This window comes from Pelophylax lessonae, assembly GCF_965119305.1.
Source record: "Pelophylax lessonae genome assembly, chromosome: 6".
Taxonomy (NCBI): domain Eukaryota; kingdom Metazoa; phylum Chordata; class Amphibia; order Anura; family Ranidae; genus Pelophylax; species Pelophylax lessonae.
The window spans coordinates 326,026,302-326,048,764 of record NC_138773.1 but is presented as its reverse complement, the minus strand read 5'-3'; the positions used below and the strand labels follow the sequence as shown (position 1 = coordinate 326,048,764).

Here is a 22,463-nt window from a genome sequence, read left to right as displayed (position 1 = left end):
ACATAACTCCTCCCACTTCTTGCATCATACATTAGGTCTCTTGAGGGGGGTGGTGAGGCAGGGGGCTGTGATTTTTGGAGCACAGCCCCCTTCTGGCCCCTCCCACCAGCCATGATTTGCCAGCATTACATAAAGAAAACACATTGACCCAATGATGACATCACTGGGACTAATAAATATGGAAACGTTTTATATAAAAATGTCATTATCATGTTGATGAGGGAGGAGGGAGGAACCAGGGAAGGCAAAAAAATAAGTAAATTAAACATATTTATTTTTTTTTTTACATTTTTTTTTTAAATGTTTTAATTGGAGATTTTTCAGTTTAAAAAAAAATGACAAAAAAATAAAAGAAACAAAGAAGAAAAACAAAATAAAATAAAAAATAAAATAAAAGTATATCCAAATAAGGGCACCATAAAAAAAAGTTGTTCATTTATTCTTCTATTATACTTGTATATTTTTATTATTTTAAAAATGACAATTGCGTCTAAATTGACACAAAAACATTGGTTAAAAAAAAAAAAAGATTTTGGGAACACCATAGGCAAACACCTGGCGAACCTTCTGGCTGACAGGCAGGTCGTTCTGAGATTTGTAGTTCCTCAGCAGCTGTAGGGTGACACTTTAAAGTTTATGTAACAGTCTGATTGGTGGATGGGGGTGGGGGGACGATGTCGCTCCCGCAATCTCATTGGTGGGCGGAGTTGAGGGTGACATTGTTGCTCTCTGTCCTATTTTCGGTTGGGTATCAGTAAATGAATGTTGCGGGGGCTGGCAGGGATTCTCCTGCAGGCTTTGTTCACAGTCTCTTTCCTTTCTCCTTGTGTAGAAAGATGAAAAGGCGATGATCGCCAAGATGAACCGGCAGCGTGCCAACTCCATCGGGCACAACCCGGGACATTGGGGGATGGAGAGGAATTTCTACAACAACCTGAGCGTCTCCAAGGAAATGAAGAGAATGGTAGGTGGATGGAAAGCCCGTTGCTTATAGGGCAGTATGAGTTATGGGGTGTGACCCACCAATTGTACCAGATGAAGGCAATCACGGGAAAAAGAGAAAACACCGGGCAACGCAACCAGGTTATGATTAGCCAGGGAGATATATTACACACCTCACACACCTATTACAAGTGTGTGAGGGAGGGGTCATCTATTACAGGTGTGTGAGGGAGGGGTCATCTATTACAGGTGTGTGAGGGAGAAGTCATCTATTACAGGTGTGTGAGGGAGAAGTCATCTATTACAGGTGTGTGAGGGAGGGGTCATCTATTACAGGTGTGTGAGGGAGGGGTCACCCATTACAGGTGTGTGAGGGAGAAGTCATCTATTACAGGTGTGTGAGGGAGGGATTCATCTATTACAGGTGTGTGAGGGAGAAGTCATCTATTACAGGTGTGTGAGGGAGAAGTCATCTATTACAGGTGTGTGAGGGAGGGGTCATCTATTACAGGTGTGTGAGGGAGGGGTCATCTTTTACAGGTGTGTGAGGGAGGGGTCACCTATTAAAGGTGAGTGAGGGAGGGTTCATCTATTACAGGTGTGTAAGGGAGGGGTCATCTATTACAGGTGTGTGAGGGAGGGGTCATCTATTACAGGTGTGTGAGGGAGGGGTCACCTATTACAGGTGTGTGAGGGAGAAGTCATCTATTACAGGTGTGTGAGGGAGGGGTCATCTATTACAGGTGTGTGAGGGAGGGGTCATCTATTACAGGTGTGTGGGGAAGGGGTCATCTATTACAGGTGTGTGAGTGAGGGGTAATCTATTACAGGTGTGTGAGGGAGGGGTCACCAATTACAGGTGTGTTAGGGAGGGGTCATCTATTACAGGGGTGTGAGGGAGAAGTCATCTATTACAGGTATGTGAGGGAGGGGTCATCCAATACAGGTGCATTTGGGAGGCACCATTTATTACAGGTGTCAGAGGGATCATTCAATACAGATGTGTGAGGGAGGGGTCACCTATTACAGGTGCATGTGGGATGCATCACTTATTAGAGGTGCATATGGGAGGGGTCATTCATTACAAATGTTTGAGGAAGGGGGTCATCTTTTAAAGGTGTGTGAGGGAGGGGTCATTCATTACAAGTGTGTGAGGGAGGGGTCATTTATTACAGGCGTGTGAGGGAGACGTCATTTATTACAGGTGCATATGGGAGAGGTCATTCATTACAAGTGTGTGAGGGAGGGGTCATCTATTACAGGTGTGTGAGGGAGGGATCATCTATTACAGGTGCAATTGGGAGGCACCATTTATTACAGGTGTACATGGGATGGGTCATTCATTACAGGTGTGTAAGGGAGGGGTCATCTATTACAGGTGAATGTGGGAGGCATCATTTTTTACAAGTGTGTGAGGGAGGGGTCATCTATTACAGGTGTGTGAGGGAGGGGTCATCTATTACAGGTGCATGTGGGAGGCATCATTTTTACAGGTGTATATGGAAGGGGTCATTTATTACAGGTGTGTGAGGGAGGGGTCATTCATTACAGGTGTGTGAGGGAGGGATCATCTATTACAGGTGCATGTGGGAGGTTAGTTAACTGTGTTTCTGAGAGGGGCCTTAAATTACTGCTGCATCATTTATTACAGGTGTGTGAGGGAGGAGTCATCTATTGCAGGTGCATGTGGGATGCATAATTTTTTACAGGTTTATATGGGAGGGGTAATTCATTACAGGTGTGTGAGGGAGGGGTCATCTCTTACAGGTGCATGTGGGAGGTTAGTTAACAGTGTTTGTGAGAGGGGCCATAAATTACTGCTGCACTTATCACAGGTACATTGAACAAAGAGCCCTTTGTTACAGGTAACTGGGGGGGGGGGCATTTGTTACAGATGTGTGTGGGAGGGACCATCCATAACATGTGCTTTATTACAGGAACATGTCATTTATTACAGGTGAATATGAAAGGAGACATTTATTACTGATGTGTGAGGGATGGGACGTCTATTACAGGTGCATATGGGAGGGGCCATCTATTACAGGTGCATATGGGAGGAACCATCTATTACAGGTGCATATGGGAGGTACCATCTATTACAGATGCATGTGGGAGGTGCCATCTATTACAGGTGCATGTGAGAGGTGCCATCTATTACAGGTGCATGTGAGAGGGCTCATATATTACAGGTGCATATGGAAGGGGCCATTTATTGCAGGTGCATGTGGGAGGGGCCATTTATTACAGGTGCATGTGGGAGGGGCCATTTATTACAGGTGCATGTGGGAGGGGCCATATGTTACAGGTGCATATGGGAGGGGCCATCTATTACAGGTGCATATGGGAGGGGCCATATATTACAGGTGCATATGGGAGGGGTCATCTAATAAAAGTGCATATGGGAGGGCCATCTATTACAGATGCATATGGGAGGGGCCATCTATTACAGGTGCATGTGGGAGGCATCATTCTTTACAGGTGTATATGAGAGGGGTCATTCATTACAGGTGTGTGAGGGAGGGGTCATCTATTACAGGTGAATGTGGGAGGCACCATTTTTTACAGGTGAGAATTGGAGGGGTCATTCATTACAGGTGTGTGAGGGAGGAGTCATCTATTACAGGTGCATGTGGGAGGCATAATTTTAACAGATGTATATATGGGAGGGGTCATTCATTACAGGTGTGTGAGGGAGGGGTTATCTATTACAGGTGCATGTGGCAGGCATCATTCTTTACAGGTGTATATGGGAGGTACCATCTATTACAGGTGTATATGGGAGGTACCATCTATTACAGGTGTATATGGGAGGTACCATCTATTACAGATGCATGTGGGAGGTGCCATCTATTACAGGTGCATGTGGGCAAAGGTTTTTTTTTTTAATAACATTTTAAATAAATATAATTTTGGAAAACAGAATAGAATTTTAGATTTTGAGGATGACCCCCAATGGTGATAGATGTGCCATAAATTACGTGCTTTCCTCAAGTTTTCCCCCAGTGTCCGAATTTGGGTTGCTTTGTGCTACTAAATTCCCCCTGAGTATCGCAGTAGTTAAAATATATCTGCAGCATCCAATCACAGAGTTGCGACCCCCTGCAACTTACCAATATAGAAGCAAAGATCTCACATGAGACGCAGACAGACGTTACGCTTATTTATTACTTATCCTTCTCTGATTCTTACTGACGCACATCTTTTTCCTTACAGGGTTTTGAAGACCCAAAGGACAAGTAAGTACCCAGATCTGGCAATGCCCCAGGTGAATAATCGTCCTGCACTGTGACCTCTTCCGTCCTCACAGCTGGTTATTGTCTCAGCGGTATCGGGAGGGCGGCCAGGCGATCGGTGCCAGCTGCTGGCGTATCAACAGCTCTGCTGCCCTTTTCGGGGTAATCTGAAAATCTGACGAGTTGGCAGCCGTGGCACCGACACCTCCTGTCCTATTATGGGGATTTCAGAATTAGCAAGCGATAAAACACACAATCTGCCGGGTTGTCATAGAATTTCGTTTTATGTTTATTTGTGGGATGGAGAAAGGGAGAGGCGATTAAACATGAGATAGAGGAAATATAAATCCAAAACATAAAATAAAATTTAAATAATAAAATAAATAGTTAAAACAAAATAAACATACGTTAAAACAGAACTTATTAAAATTTTATAAAAATCTAAATTAACAGACATCCACGTGCCTATCAGATTAGTCTTGTTCTCGGATATATATTTAGTAAGGGGCGAATTATAAACTTACATTAAAAATACATAAAATAAGCATAAGAAAAAAACAAATAAATAAATAAACATAAAATAAAATTTCAATAATAAAATAAATATTTAAAACAAAATAAACATAAGTTAAAACAGAACATAATAATATTTAATAAAAATCTAAATTAACAGACATCCACGTGCCTATCAGATTAGTCTTGTTCTCGGATATATATTTAGTAAGGGGCGAATTATAAACTTACATTAGAAATACATAAAACAAGCATAAGATAAACAAATAAATAAATATAAAATAAATTGTAAATAATAAAATAAATATTTAAAACAAAATAAAAAGTTAAGATAAAACAGAACATATTAATATTTAATAAAAATCAAAATTAACAGACATCCACGTGCCTAGTCTTGTTCTCGGATATATATTTAGTAAGGGGCGAATTATAAAATTACATTAAAAATACATAAAATAAGCATAAGAAAAAAACAAATAAATAAATACACATAAAATAAAATTGAAATAATAAAATAAATATTTAAAACAAAATAAAAAGTTAAGATAAAACAGAACATATTAATATTTAATAAAAATCTAAATTAACAGACATCCACGTGCCTATCAGATTAGTCTTGTTCTCGAATATATATTTAGTAAGGGGCGAATTATAAACTTACATTAAAAATACATAAAATAAGCATAAGATAAAACAAATATATAAATAAATAAACATAAAGTAAAATTTAAATAATTAAATAAATATTTAAAACAAAATAAAAAGTTAAGATAAAACAGAACTTATTAATATTTATTAAAAATCTAAATTAACAGACATCCAGGTGCCAATCAGATTAGTCTTGTTCTCAGATATATATTTAGTAAGGGGCGAATTATAAGCTTACAGTAAAAATACATAAAATAAGCATAAGATAAAACAAATAAATAAACATAAAATACAATTTAAATAATAAAATAAACATTTAAAACAAAATAAACATAAGTTAAAACAGAACATATTAATATTTAATAAAAATCAAAATTAACAGATATCCACGTGCCTATCAGATTAGTCTTGTTCTCGAATATATATTTAGTAAGGGGCGAATTATAAACTTACATTAAAAATACATAAAATAAGCATAAGATAAAACAAATATATAAATAAATAAACATAAAGTAAAATTTAAATAATTAAAAAAATATTTAAAACAAAATAAAAAGTTAAGATAAAACAGAACATATTAATATTTAATAAAAATCAAAATTAACAGACATCCACGTGCCTATCAGATTAGTCTTGTTCTCGGATATATATTTAGCAAGGGGCGAATTATAAACTTACATTAAAAAAATACATAAAATATGCATAAGATAAAACAAATAAATAAACATAAAATAAAATTGAAATAATAAAATAAATATTTAAAAAAAAAATAAACATACCAATGGATGTGGACATGGTTTAGCAGTTCCCTCATTGGCTGCAGCCAAACTTTTTTCACAAAATAAACATAAGTTAAAACAGAACATATTAATATTTAATAAAAATCAAAATTAACAGACATCCACGTGCCTATCAGATTAGTCTTGTTCTCGGATATATATTTAGTAAGGGGCGAATTATAAACTTACATTAAATATACATAAAATAAGCATAAGATAAAACAAATAAACATAAAATACAATTGAAATAATAAAATAAATATTTAAAACAAAATAAAAAGTTAAGATAAAACAGAACTTATTAATATTTAATAAAAATCTAAATTAACAGACATCCAGGTGCCTATCAGATTAGTCTTGTTCTCAGATATATATTTAGTAAGGGGCGAATTATAAACTTACATTAAAAATACATAAAATAAGCATAAGATAAAACAAATAAATAAATAAACATAAAATAAAATTTAAATAATAAAATAAATATTTAAAACAAAATAAAAAGTTAAGATAAAACAGAACTTATTAATATTTAATAAAAATCTAAATTAACAGACATCCACGTGCCTATCAGATTAGTTTTGTTCTCGGATCTATATTTAGTAAGGGGCGAATTATAAACTTACATTAAAAATAATAAAAATAAGCATAAGATAAAACAAATAAATAAATAAATAAACATAAAATAAAATTGAAATAATAAAATAAATATTTAAAACAAAATAAAAAGTTAAGATAAAACAGAACTTATTAATATTTAATAAAAATCTAAATTAACAGACATCCACGTGCCTATCAGATTAGTCTTGTTCTCGGATATATATTTAGTAAGGGGCGAATTATAAACTTACATTAAAAATAATAAAAATAAGCATAAGATAAAACAAATAAATAAATAAATAAACATAAAATAAAATTGAAATAATAAAATAAATATTTAAAACAAAATAAAAAGTTAAGATAAAACAGAACTTATTAATATTTAATAAAAATCTAAATTAACAGACATCCACGTGCCTATCAGATTAGTCTTGTTCTCGGATATATATTTAGTAAGGGGCGAATTATAAACTTACATTACAAATACTAAAAATAAACATAAGATAAAAAAATAAATAAATAAACATAAAATAAAATTTAAATAATAAAATAAATATTTAAAACAAAATAAAAAGTTAGGATAAAACAAAACTTATTAATATTTAATATTAATCTAAATTAACAGACATCCACGTGCCTATCAGATTATTCTTGTTCTCGGATGTATATTTAGTAAGAGGCGAATTATAAACTTACATTAAAAATACTAAAAATAAGCATAAGATAAAAAATTAAATAAATAAATAGACATAAAATAAAATGTAAATAATAAAATAAATATTTAAAACAAAATAAACATAAGTTAAAACAGAACATATTAATATTTAATAAAAATCTAAATTAACAGACATCCACATGCCTATCAGATTAGTCTTGTTCTCGGATGTATATTTAGTAAGGGGCGAATTATAAACTTACATTAAAAATACTAAAAATAAGCATAAGATAAAAAATTTAATAAATAAATAGACATAAAATAAAATGTAAATAATAAAATAAATATTTAAAACAAAATAAACTAAAAATAAATAAAATAAAAGTGAAGATAAAACAGAACATATATTTAATAAAAATCGAAATGAACACACATTCAGGTACCATTCAGATTAGTCCTGTTTTCTGAGATATATTAATAAGGAGGTAGTTCATGCACATAAGTTTAACCCCTTCACACCTAAGGGTAAAACAAATCTGCATGCTGTACCTAAGCACAATTTTGCAACTTTGACACGTGTTATTAAAACCGTATATATCATCACAGCTACTTTGAATATCTAGGTGGATTATACAGCGATTTTTTTTTTCAGGACAAATTGAGCGTTTATTTGGTAGTAAACGGTTATGGATATCTCTTGGTTTATTTATTTTTATTATTATTAACCACTTCTGGACCTGACGATTTTTCCCCCCTAATGACCAGGCCATATTTTCCGATTCAGCACTGCGTTATTTTAACAGACAATCGCGCGGTCGTGCGACGCTGTACCCAAATAAAATTGACGTCCTTTTTTTCCCCACAAATAGAGCTTTCTTTTGGTGGAATTTTATCACCTGTGCGATTTTTATTTTTTGCGATATAAACAAAAAAAAAAAAGCGTCAATTTTGGAAAAAAAAAACAAATTTTTCACTTTCTGCTATATAACATTCCCGATAAAAACAAAAAAATGAAAAATCACATTTTTTTTATAATTTTTGGCCAATTTTGTATTTTGCCACATATTTTTGGTAAAAAAAAATCCCAATAAAAAAAAAAAAAAAAAAATCCCAATAAGTGTATTTCGATTGGTTTGCGCAAAAGTTACCACATCTACAAACTAGCGGAAAGATTTATGTCATTTTTATTTATTTATTTATTTATTTTTTTACTAGTAATGATGGCGATCTGCAATTTGTAGCGGGACTGCGACATTGCGGCAGACAGATCGGACCCCTAACTGACATTTTTGACACTTTTGGGGGGGACCAGTGACATTACTACAGTAATCAGTGCTAAAAATATGCACTGTTACTGTAATAATGACACTGGCAGGGAAGGGGTTAACCCAGGGCGATCAACGGGTTAAATGTGTACCTAGGGGGTGATTCTAACTGTGTTTGGGCCAGACTTGGTGGATGGAAACAGGGCTCCTGTGTTCTGAAATAACAGGAACCCAGGAGCCCCGTTTCAATCAGTGACAGCTGAGCGGTGTGCCGTGTTTACAAAAGCACACCTTCTGATCACCGGGACCCGTTTCTTAACTGCAGGGCTAGAGAGCGGGCGCGCGATCGTGCCATTGGCGGCGCGCACCCATGACCCGCTCCCTTGAGCCGATGTACTCATAGGTCGGTTTGCGCAGAGGAGCCAGCCTGCCACAGTATATCTGCAGCGGCTGGTCTTTAAGTGGTTAATAAGGAGGTGGGGCATACACATAAGTTTAACCCCTTCACACCTAAGGGTAAAACAAATCTGCATACTGTACATAAGCACAATTTTGCAACTTTGACATGTGTTAGTAAAACTGTATTTTAGCACAATTTTTTTCAGGACAAATTAAGCTTTCATTTTGTAGTAAACAGTTATGGATATCTCCTGTTTTTTTTTTGTTTTTTTTTGTTTTTTTTTCTATTAATAAAGGAAAACTGGCCCAAAATAGTCAAAAATATATATATATTTTTTAAATTTAGCTGTATGTTTCTTGTTACTACCATAACCTACCACCAAAGAACAGCCCAAAAATAAATTCTCCTGTTCCTGACGATCGCTACAATTCCACATATAGGCATGTTATTTTACTGTTTGTAACCGGAGTACAGCCCAGAAGCAATAGTGCGCATTTTGCACATTTCTTTCTTTTTTTTTTTTTTTGTTTTATTTCTGTCCCACCAAAAACACGCCGACACTAACTGACACTGATCCTAATTTAACCACTTTAAGACCGGAGGATTTGGCTACTCAATGACCAGGCCCTATTTTGCGATTCGGCACTGCGTGATTTTGACGGACAAATGCGTGGTCGTGCGACGCTGTACACTAAACGAAATTCATGTCCTTTTTTTTCCCACAAATAGAGCTTTCTTTTGGTGGTATTTGATCACCTGTGCGATTTTTTATTTTTTGCGCTATAAACAAAAAAAGAGCGACAATTAAAAAAAAAAAAAAAAAAAACAATATTTTTCACATTTTTTTATATGAAATTCTCAAAAAAAAAGTAAAAATCAAAATTTTTTTAACATTTAAGGCCAATTTGTTTTCTGATTTTTCTGGAAAAAAAAACAAAACAATATTTTCACTTTATGCTATATAACATTCCCAATAAAAACAATTTAAAAATCAAATTTGTTCATTGTTTTAGGCCAATTTGTTTTCTGCTACATATTTTTGGTAAAAAAAAAAAAAAAATTGCAATAAGTGTATTTTGATTGGTTTGCACAAAAGTTATTGCGTTTACTAACTACGGGAAAGATTTGTCATTTTTATTGTTTTTTTTTTTTTTACTAGTAATGGCAATCTGTGATTTTTTGTGGGACTGCGACATTGCGGCGGGCAGATCGGACCCCTGACTGACAGTTTTGACTCTTTTGGGGGTACCAGTGACATTACTACAGTAATCAGTGCTAAAAATATGCACTGTTACTGTAATAATGACACTGGCAGGGAAGGGGTTAACCCTGTGGGTGATCAAGGGGTTAAATGTGATCCTAGGGGCGTGATTCTAACTGTCAGGGGGGCGTGGCTTGTGAAGTCATCACAGAGACATGCGATCCTATATAGCAGGATCACATGACATCTGTGATCACTTCAGGGAGAAGTACGGACAGCTGTGTATACATCAGCCGTCCGTCCTTCTCTGTCAGCGGCGGGAGGTCGCGAGTGGCCGGCGGCCATCGGCGCCGCCTGCCACACGCACTAGCTTCCTGACGAGCGGAGGGCGGGATCGCGCCTCCGGCGGCACGCGATCGCCCCCCTAGATCCTCCCAGGCGAGCGCCGTACATGTACGGGATTTTGCCTGGGATAGCCAGACTGCCACCATACATCTGCGGCGGCTGGACGGCAAATGGTTAACCCCTTCAATACAGGGCACTTCCCTCCCTTCCTGCCCAGGCCAATTTCCCCCTTTTAGCGCTGTTGCATTTTGAATGACAATTGCGCAGTCATGCAACACTGTACCTACACCAAATTTTCCTCATTTTCCCCCCACAAATAGAGATTTATTTTGGTGGTATTTGATCACCTGTGCGATTTTTACTTTTTGCTAAACAAATAAAAAAAGACCGAAAAGTTTGAAAAAAAAAAAAGTTTTTTTGTTTATGTTATACAATTTGTAAATAAATAAGTTTTTTCCTGCACTGATGAGCACTGATGAGACTGCACTGACAGGCACTGATGGGGTGGCACTGATGGGGTGGCACTGATAGGCGGCACTGATAGGTGGCACTGATATGCGGCACTGATAGGCACTGATATGTGGCACTGATAGGTAGCACAGATATGCAGCATTGGTGGGCACTGATAGGCGGCATTGCTGGGCACTGATAGGCGGCATTGATGGACACTGATAGGTGGCACTGACGGGCACTGATAGGTGGCACTGATGGGCACTAATGGGCACTGATAGGCAGCACTGGTGGGCACTGATGGGCACTGATGGGTGGCACTGACGGGTGGCACTGATGGGCACTAATGGGCACTGATAGGCGGCACTGATGGGCAATAATGGGCACTGGTGGGCGACACTAAAGGATGGCAATGATGGGCACTTGTGGGCAGCACTGATAGGGAGGACACTGGTGGGCATCACTGATGGGGAGGGCAATGGGGGCTCCCTGAGCCCTTATTGCCATCCCTGGTGGCCATAGTGGGCATCCCTGGGGTCATAGTGGGCATCCCTGGGGGTCATAGTGGGCATCCCTGGTGGATCTAGTGGCATCTCCCCCCAGAGGGTCTGCACTGGTAATCAGTGATCTGATTACCAGTGCCGACCCCCCCCCCCCCCCTGTCAGGGGAGCCGCCGATCGGCGCTCCTTTACTCGTGCCTGTCAGGCACGAACTAAGGAAAGCCGATCAACGGCTGTTCCTATTTACTATGTGACCAGCCGTGATTGGACACGGCTGATCACATGGTAAAGAGCCTCCGTCAGAGGCTCTTTACCGAGATCGGAGATGCAGGGTGTCAGACTGACACCTTGCATCACCGATCGCCGCTTGGGGGGCGCCCAGAGCTGTGTTATCCTGCCGCTGTCATATGACGTCTGGTCAGGATAACACAACCACATTCCCGCCGTCATTTTGTAATAGGGCGGGCGGGAAGTGGTTAATAACAAAAAAAAAACTGCCCAAAATATACTGACCCTGACCTTTGACCCTGACTTACTTGATTCAAACACTAACCCTGGCGCTGACCTAGAACAAACCTTGATCTAGGTATTTTTTATTTATTTTTATTTTTTTTACATTTCTGCAAGGAAAAAAAAAAGATACAATGAAAAAAAGATACAATGTATCTCTCCATTCATAGAAAGAGAAAAACATGGGAGTGGGCTTCACAGTGACTGATCACTGTAGGTAGCCATGGAACTAAGTGTGAAAATATGGACTTTATAGGCACGTGTATAAAATATATCATAGTTTATTGATACAAAAAAAAAAAAAGAAGACATACAATATTTATCCAGTTGCCAACCGCTCACCACAGATATACTGCGGCAGGGCGGCTCGGTTGTGCGAAGTCACGTAGATATACATGATTTCGTGCACGCAGTCTCGGCAGGGTGCACGCCGACGAGAAGGCGCTCCCGCTGTGTTTAGACACAGCGGTAGGCGGGCCGCAATAGGTGCGTCGGCAATGCCCGCCGGCCTCCTGCGATCGTCAGAGAAACTGACAGAAGTCCCGCCTGCTTATGTACACAAAGCAGGCGGCTCTTCTGTCACACAGGCAGGGAGAGATCAGGAGTTTCAGCTAAGCTACAACCCCCGATCTCTCTGTGCCTGTCACAGAACCCCCCCCCCCCCCCCCACAGTCAGTAAGCACCAACAGGCATACATTAACCCTTTTAATCACCCCCTGTGTTACCCCCTTCCCTGCCAGTGTCATTTATACCGTAACAGTGCATATTATTTAGCACTGATTACTGTAGTAATGTCACTGGTCCCCAAAAAAAGTGTCAAAAATGTCAGTTAGGGGTCTGATCTGTCCGCCGCAATGTCGCAGTCCCGCTAAACATCGCTGATCGCTGCTATTACCAATAAAAATAAATAAAAAGTCCAAAAATCTATCCCGTGGTTTGTAAACGACATAACTTTTGCCAAACTAATTAAAATACGCTTTTTGGGATTTTTTTTTATCAAAAATATGTAGCAGAATACAAATTGGCCTAAACTGATAAAAAAAAAATGATTTTTTAAATTTTTTTTATTGGGAATGTTGTATAGCAGAAAAAAATATAGTTTTTTTTTTTTTTTTTTTAAATTGTTGCGCTTTTTTGTTTATAGTGTAAACAAAATAAAACAGTAAGGCTCGGTTCACATATATGCGATGCAGGAAGGCTGCGAATTTGCAGCCTGTTCCCGCATCGCACACGCACCCCCGGCAGTTCACACTGCCATATGCGATACGCTGGGGGTGTCAATGTAATCTTAACGACACCCCCAGTTTGATCGCATATCGCAGTGCGATCGTGCAGCTCGCACAGGATCGGATCGCACAAGTGTGAACCGCTGTGCGATCCGATCCTGATGCGGCTAGAAAAAAGGGTCCTGTGCGTGTTTGGTGCGGCTGCGATGCGAATTTAGCCATACAAACTGTATGGCTAAACTCGCACCGCACAGCCGATCGCATATAATGTCGGAGCAGTGCGCTCCGATATTACATGCGAACCCCGCACACGCACAAGTGTGAACCGGGGCTTAGGGCTCTTTCACACGGGCGGTCCGATCAGATCCGCCTATCAGTTTTTTAGGCGGATCTGATCGGATCCTCCATGCAGCTCTATGGGGCAGCGGATGTCAGCGGAGACACCTCCGCTGACACCCGCTGCCATCCGCATCCGATCCTGTGCGTGAAATCTGGACGGATGGAAACCCTATTTTTCCATCCGTTCAGTAATCGGAGCGGATCTGATGAGAGCGGACAAGCGGTCCGCTCTCATCCGATCCCCCATAGAGGGCAGCGGGTGCTGAGACACCTCCCTCTCCGCTCTGCAAGTGGAGAAGGAGCTGTCATCCGCCCGGCTCAGCGGGGATCGCGGATCGATCCCCGCTGAGCAACACGGATCCGCCTGCGGAGGCGGACCGTGTGAAAGAGCCCTAACAAAGTAAAAAAAACAAAAACAAAACAAAGTAAAATCTAAAAGCCGCGGAGGTGATCAAATACCACCAATTGTACATCACATCAATTTTATTTGGGTACAGCGTCCCATGACCTCGCAATTGTTCGTTAAAGTAACGCAGTGCCGAATCACAAAAATGGCCTGGTCATTAAGGGGGGTAAAACCTTCCGGAGCTGAAGTGGTTAAAAACCAACAAGAAAGGTCATGAATGGTTACGTGAACATAATATAAAACCAAAAATCCTAAAACTATGGTCATAAAGCCAAATCCCCTAAGGGGACAATGATAAATGACAGAGACCCCTCAGGGGATATCGGCGTGGCCGTAATACTGTACGGTGATAGTCAGAGTGTTAGCTCAACATGTTTCGCCATACAGCTTCATCAGGAGCATATCTTATCACTGAATTTAGTAAAGGGCTGATACATAGGGATGGTCGGAGCGTTTCAATGTGGGTCCATCAAGAAAGTAATATAGCCAGAAATTGTCAACTGTATCATGGGTTGTTGCATGTGATACTGGAGTGTAAAGGTAAATAAAGTAACCACCCCTCTAGTAACTGAACCTGTAATAGTTAAATTAAGCTGCAGGAGAAGCCTTTAAGAAAGGTCCAAATAATATAGAAAAAAACTGAAATAAAAATATTTTTCTTGATAGAAGCCTATAAATAGCAGGAATCTCCACCAACATAAACAATGGCAGTCTTGGTATTCCAAAGATGATCCCAAAAATGAACCGCTTCCGGACCGCCCGCCAGAGTTATACTGCGGCACGGTGGCCCTCCTGCGCGCACCGACGTAGGTATACGTTGGTCGCGTGCCTGCAGCTAGGGGGCAAGCGCATGCCTCCCGCCCCCACTCGTCAGCGGGGACTCCGATGCATGGGGCAGGCGGCTCCGATTGCCCCCTGACACCCGCGATCGCTCCCCGCTGAGAGAGAACGATCGGATGTTGTAAACACAGTCAACCGTTCTTCTCCCTGGAATGATCACAGAGCGCCTGTGATCCTTCTATATAGGATTACAGGTCTCTATGGTCATTTCACAAGCCACTCCCATATACAGTTCGAACCACGCCCCTAGGTACACATTTAACCCCTTGATCACTTACTGTGTTAACCCCTTCCCTGCCAGTGTCATTATTACAGGGTCCTTTCACACGGGGCGGACCAATTTTTGATCCGCTTCGGCACTTTTTTTTTTTTTTTTATGGACACGGATGACACTTGTGTCATCCGGTCTGTATGTCCGTTTATCATCCCATCCGTTGATAAACGGAGATAATGAATGCCTATGGGATTGCGGATGTCAGCGGATCACACCGCTGACATCCATTTTCGTGTCCGTTCCATTTTTTTAAACGGAAGAAAATTAGGGTTCTCTTCCATTCCAAAAAACGGAATTGATAGGAAAGGACGCAAATTGGATGTCAGCGGATGACCATCCGCTATCCCATTGACATATATTATCTCCATTTCTCATCCGCCAAAAAAATGGGATGAAAAACGGACATACGGACCCTTAGTGCCGGTTCACATTAATGCGTTTGGGGAGATCGCATGTAATTCAGAGCGCACTGCTCCTTCATTACATGCGATCGTATGTGTGGATGCAAATTCAGCCATACATTTTGTATGGCTGAATTCGCACTGTATCCGCACCAAAGACGCACAGGACCCTTTTTTTCAGCCGCATCAGGATCGGATCGCACAGTGGTTCACACTTGTGCGATCCGATCCTGTGCGAACTGTCAGATCGCACTGCCATATGCGATCAAACTGGGGGTGTCGTTAACATTTAATTGACTCCTCCTGCGTATCGCATATGGCAGTGTGAACTGCCAGATGTGCGGATGCGATGCGGGAACAGACTGCGAATTCGCAGCCTTCCCGCATCGCACAAGTGTGAACCGAGCCTTACAGTGCATATTTTTAGCACTAATTACTGTAGTAATGTCACTGGTCCCCCCAAAAATGTCAGTTAGGGGTCTGATGTGTCCGCTGTCACAGCACCGCTAAAAATCGCAGATCGCCGCCATTACTAGTAAAAAAAAAAAAAACAATAAAAATGACATAAATCTTTCCCCTTGCGATAACTTTTGCGCAAACCAATCAAAATACGCTTATTTTGATTTTTTTTTACCAAAAATATGTAGCAGAAAACTAATTGGCCTAAGATGTTAAAAAACTTTGATTTTTACATTTTTTTTGGGAATGTTATATAGCAGAATGTGAAAAATATTGTTTTTTTTTTAGAATTGTCGCACTTTTTCGTTTATAGCGCAAAAAATAAAAATTGCAGAGGTGATCAAATACCACCAAAAGAAAGCTCTGTTTGTGGGGAAAAAAGACATTAATTTTATTTATGTACAGCGTCGCACGACTGCGCAATTGTCCGTTAAAGTAATGCAGTGCCGAATCACAAAATATGGCCTGGTCATTAAGGGGGGAAAATCTTTCGGTCCAGAAGTGGTTAAGCTGCAGGGGAAGCCTTTAAGTCTACGTTCACATGTCGGCGTAGTGGATCACGTGCAGAATCACCGCAATTCTGCCCGCGATCCGGAATCATTGCAAATCGCGTGACGCCTGTGCGATGCCCCGTGAATTGCAATGGCACCCCAAATGCTGGATATAATTGCCTCTTAATTTTTGGGATCTTCTTTGGAATACCAAGACTACCATTGCTTATTTTTGTGGAGATTCCTGCTATTCATAAACTTCTATCAAGAAATATTTATATATATTTCTGTTTTTTCGAATATTATTTGGACCTTTCTCTTTAGGCTATGTTCACATGTAGGCGTAGCGGATCACGGGCTGAATCACCGCGATTCTGCCTGCGATCCGGAATCATTACAAATTGCGGGACGCCTGTGCGATGCTCGTAATTTGCAATGGCACCCCAAATGCTGTGCGATGTTGCCGCGATTTCCGCCTGCCGAATCGCAGTAACATCGCGCAAACAGAATCGCGGGACGCATGACGCCCAAAAGAAGCTCTTGTTTGCGCAATGTTACCGTGATTCGGCAGGCGGAAATCGCGGCAACATCGCACAGCGTTTGGGGTGCCATTGCAAATCACGGGGCATCGCACAGGCGTCCCGCGATTTGCAATGATTCCGGATCGCGGGCAGAATCGCAGTGATTCTGCCCGTGATCCGCTACGCCCACATGTGAACGTAGTCTAAAGAGAAAGGTCCAAATAATATAAAAAAAAACAGAAATAAATATATGTTTCTTGATAGAAGTTTATAAATAGCAGGAATCTCCACCAAAATAAGCAATGGTAGTCTTGGTATTCCAAAGAAGATCCCAAAAATGAAGAGGCAATTATATCCATAGAGTAATGATGTATCCACAGAGCCGCCTGCCTTCCGGTGCTATGGGGGAGGGGCCCAGAAAAGTCTAGAGCTAATCTTTAAACTTTTAGAGGAAAGTTAATTTCCTGCTGTATTAACCTTGTCAGTGCTGGTGACCCTTAGACCCCCACAGATGCGGCTGGCACCGCTCTTTCCCCCAGGAGTCAGCCGGTTCAGCACACAGGGAGGTTATGGGATGGAAGTGTCTGTGTTTGGACGCTAGAAGTGCCCCCCTCAGATTTTCTCACGGGTAAAAATTCTCTCCGGCTCCATCTGAGCCCATATTGGGACAAACGTCCGCTATCCGCGGGGACTCAGGAAATACACGACTTAATCACTCCCAACAAACGCTTCTTAACCCTTTCCCGTACCGCAGTTCCCACTGTCATCGCTGAAATAAAAATAATTAGGATGAAGATTTCCTGGAAGGTTTCGGATATCTGTACATAAAAGTCAGAGCTGAGAGCGGCCGAATGTTCCCGAAATTTTACATTGTAAAGACAAGCGTGTAGACGGGGGTGCAGCGTGGGGTGGCGGGAATAACGCTCAGTCCCAGTGCAATGAAAGAACTTGTATTGAAATAATGCAGAGACCAGTGGCGGCTGGTGCTCAAAAATTTTGGAGGGGGGGGGGGTGGGGGGCGCAAGCAGAAAAATGTAATAGGCATTGCTTTGCGGCAAAAACGCTGTAAAAAAATTGCGTGACTTTGAGGTCACAAAAGTGTGCAAGGGGCCTTCAGTAATCAAGGTATAGTGTGCCCCCTTCAATGCAGAGTGACCAGCGTGCCCCCTTCAATGCAGAGTGACCAGCGTGCCCCCTTCAATGCAGAGTGACCATCGTGCCCCCTTTCAATGCAGAGTGACCATCGTGTCCCCTTCAATGCAGAGTGACCATCGTGCCCCCTTCAATGCAGAGTGACCAGCGTGCCCCCTTTCAATGCAGAGTGACCAGCGTGCCCCCTTTCAATGCAGAGTGACCAGTGTGCCCCCTTCACTGCAGAGTGACCAGCGTGCCCCCTTCACTGCAGAGAGACCAGCGTGCCCCCTTCAATGCAGAGTGACCAGCGTGCCCCCTTCAATGCAGAGTGGCCAGCGTGCCCCCTTCAATGCAGAGTGACCATCGTGCCCCCTTCAATGCAGAGTGACCATCGTGCTCCCTTTCAATGCAGAGTGACCAGCGTGTCCCTTTCAATGCAGAGTGACCATCGTGTCCCCTTCAATGCAGAGTGACCATCGTGCCCCCTTCAATGCAGAGTGACCATCGTGCTCCCTTTCAATGCAGAGTGACCATCGTGCTCCCTTTCAATGCAGAGTGACCATCGTGCCCCCTTCAATGCAGAGTGAAAATTGTGCCCCTTTTCAATGCAGAGCGACCAGCGTGCCCCCTTCAATGCGGAGTGACCAGCGTGCCCCCTTCAATGCAGAGTGACCAGCGTGCCCCCTTCAATGCAGAGAGACCAGTGCACTTACCTACAGCGACGGCTTCTCCTCAGTCCCCCGCATCTCCTCGAGTCCTCCCGCCTCCTCCTCGGCCAATGGCATGGGCTCGCCTTTAGGCCAATCAGGAAGCGGGTGGCGGGACTACCAGGGTCGCAAAGGTCGCACTTGTAACCGGGTCCTGGCATTCCGCCCTCGGGCTCGGTGGGAAGAACCCTGGTCAGTACAATCTGTATGGCTGAATACATGTGATTTTCATAGCAGTGCGGTGCGATTTACATGCGATGTCTTCCATCTCACCATTGTGAACCTGCCCTAAAGCCCACCTAGCAGAGAGAGGACCATCTGGACGAGTCAATTATACACAGGCAGCCAATCAGCATGCAGGCAGTGCTTAACACCCAGCTAACACAGATCTGCCCCCTGCTGCAGCTTCTCACCTTGTGATTTGCTACAAAGTTACAATGTTGCAGTCTGATCCCTGGGGAAGGGGCGACTGGGGAAATGCTTCCTCCTGCCTGCAGCAGACGCTGATGACATCATCTCAGCCTAGGCAAAGTCACTGGACTGGAGCTCAATGACAGCTTTATAATGATAAAAGGCGGAGCTTTTCTGAACAATGATCCTGTTGCTGTATGCTGTGACCTGTCAGGGATTTATTCTAATAGTAAAAATAATAATAACCTTTAAACTATTTAATTACAAGAATAATTTTTTAATGAAAAAATATTTTTTATAATAATAATATTTTTTAGAATAATAATTATATTTTTTATCATAATATTTTTTTATAAATAGTTATATTTGAATAATAACAATATTAATAATAATAACATATAAAATATTTTGTTAAAATAATAATTAAAAATAATTAAAATAATAAAGATAATAATAACTGACAAAAAAGGACACACAGCGCAAATCGGTATATGTAAAGTGACTGGTGCCAAAATTCTTGGGTGGGTGGGTGAAAACTTTGCAATATTTCAAACAAATAAATTAATAGTAAATTAATAAATTAAATAATTCATCCTAATCTGAATCATACAGTGCTGTGAAATCAAGTGCAAATACATATGCGTGATAGAAGGCAAATCAATATGCCATACAATGGTGCATAAATAATTTAAATATAAATAAATTAATAAATAAAGTTCCAAAAAAGTCCTTAAGCAAGTAGCCAGTGAAGGTGAAATGTGCTTAAGTGCTCTTTATTGTACAAACTGGTGACAATCCGTGCCAAAAAGATAAGGTGCCATGGTGACGTCGTCCACTCCCCGTGGATACTTCCACTTACCAGACTGCCAGGACCCCTTAGCAATATTGCACGTGGGTCAAACACACTTAGTCCAGTGTGGGTCTTTTCTTTTCCTTTGAGACTAGTTTGAGAATAGTAATAATGATAATAATTTTTATATTATGAATCATTTTGTATAAAATAATATTTTATAATAATAAGAATACATTTTAAATAAATAATAATAACTTATTATTGTTGTTATTCACTAATTACAAAAATATTAATAAGAATATTAAAGCATCACTTAAGTGGACATTCTTACCCCCAGAAGAAGACTTCAATTCGAAACGTGTTGGGGTCTCCGTGGTGTCCACAAATTTCATTATTATTCTGTCTATACTGGAGTCCTCCCTATATATTTATGTCATTTTGTATGTTCTTATCATTGATTACCTAACAATAGTTTTCCATTGAGGTGTCTTAAATGTTTTTTTTGTACAAATTATTATTTTTTTTTTACATTTTCTAGTATCAATTTTTTTATTTTCAATTATGTTTCCCTTATTACTTTTGGGTATAGCATAGTCCCAGTTCCCTTATTGGTCCCATTGCATATTTTTAATCATCACTGTACTGTCTTATATATTATTAAATAGAAAAAAATAATAATATATGAATAAAAATATGATGAGTCCTGCACAGTTGCACCGAAACCAGGGAAGGCATAAAGCTTCTCTCAATGTGCATTAGAAGATGCAGAAAGTCAGACAGAGCCCCGCCTCATTTCCTGGCTGGAGGATGTCCATCATCATCTAACTCTTTCCTCCCCCAGCCTTACTGTCTCTGGTCCACCCCTTTCCTTTATTGGAGTTCAGTTTTGTCACTGGTGGAATAATATTTTTTTATTTAAAAAAAATGTTTTTTATTATAATAATAAAAATAATAATAACTTTTAAAATATGTTATTACAATAATACATTTTTTAAATGAAAAAATTCACCATCATCTAGCGCTTCCCCCCCCCCCCTCCCCCTTCCAGCCTTACTGTCTCCAGTCCACCCCTTTCCTTCATTGGATTTCAGTTCTGTCAATCACGGAATAATATTTTTCTATTTAAAAATAATTTTTATAATAATAATAATAGAAATATTAATAACTTTCAAAATATTTTATGTAAATAATATTTTTTTCTATAAAAAAATAATTATTTTTGTATCATAATATTTTTTTATAAATAATAATATTTTATTAATAATATTAATAATAATAGGAAGAAGAAGAAGAAAAAGAACATCTAAAATATTTTATGAAAATAATAATTTTCTATAAAAAAAATTATTTTTGTATCATAATATTTTTTTAAATAATTGTATTTTATTAATAATATTAATAATAATAAGAAGAAGAACATCTAAAATATTTTATGAAAATAATAATTTTCTTTAAAAAAAATATTTTTTGTATCATAATATTTTTTATAAATAATTATATTTTATTAATAATATTAATAATAAGAAGAAAAAGAACATCGAAAATATTTTATGAAAATAATTTTCTATAAAAAAATGTATTTTTGTATCATAATATTTTTTTTAAATAATTGTATTTTATGAATAATATTAATAATAATAAGAAGAAAAAGAACATCGAAAATAATTTTCTATAAAAAAATGTATTTTTGTATCATAATATTTTTTTAAATAATTGTATTTTATTAATAATATTAATAATAATAAGAAGAAGAACATCTAAAATATTTTATGAAAATAATAATTTTCTATAAAAATTTTTTTTTTTTATCATAATATTTTTTTAAATAATTATATTTTATTAATAATATTAATAATAATAAGGAGAAAAAGAACATCGAAAATATTTTATGAAAATTATTTTCTATAAAAAAATGTATTTTTGTATCATATTTAAATAATTGTATTTTATTGATAATATTAATAGGAAGAAGAAAAAGAAGAAGAAAATCTAAAATATTTTATGAAAATAATAATTTTGTATGAAAATAGCAGATTTTATAAGGATAACAATGTCAGTATCATTATTTTTTTTTTTTTTTTTTATCAAGAAGAATTTTATTGAGATGCCAACAACAATAAATTTATAACAGATGCATACATTCCTAATGTTAAAAAAATACTATTCATTATACCAAGTTAAAAAACATATAACAATATCAGTAATAATGATATACAAAAGTATTCATAATTTAAAAATGGTTAAAATAATATTTTATATTAATAATAACACCTTTTTAAAATTATAATAGTACCAACTTATTATTGTGGTTATTCACTAATTACAAAAATATTCATAAGAATAATAAAGCATAATTTTGCGGCCTGATATATATGAATAAAAATATATTGAGTCCTGCACAGCTGAACCAGGGAAGGCGAAA

General features: G+C 38.7%; 1 protein-coding gene across 1 annotated transcript in view; it reads left to right on the top strand.

Moving 5' to 3' along the window:
- ADCY5 (adenylate cyclase 5) overlaps nt 1-22,463 on the top strand; it is a 309,283-nt gene that overhangs the window by 246,115 nt on the left and 40,705 nt on the right. Inside the window, exons 8-9 of the mRNA XM_082262186.1 lie at nt 833-964; nt 4,156-4,178. Coding sequence (XP_082118312.1) covers nt 833-964; nt 4,156-4,178 — 155 coding nt within the window. The remainder of the gene's footprint in view (nt 1-832; nt 965-4,155; nt 4,179-22,463) is intronic.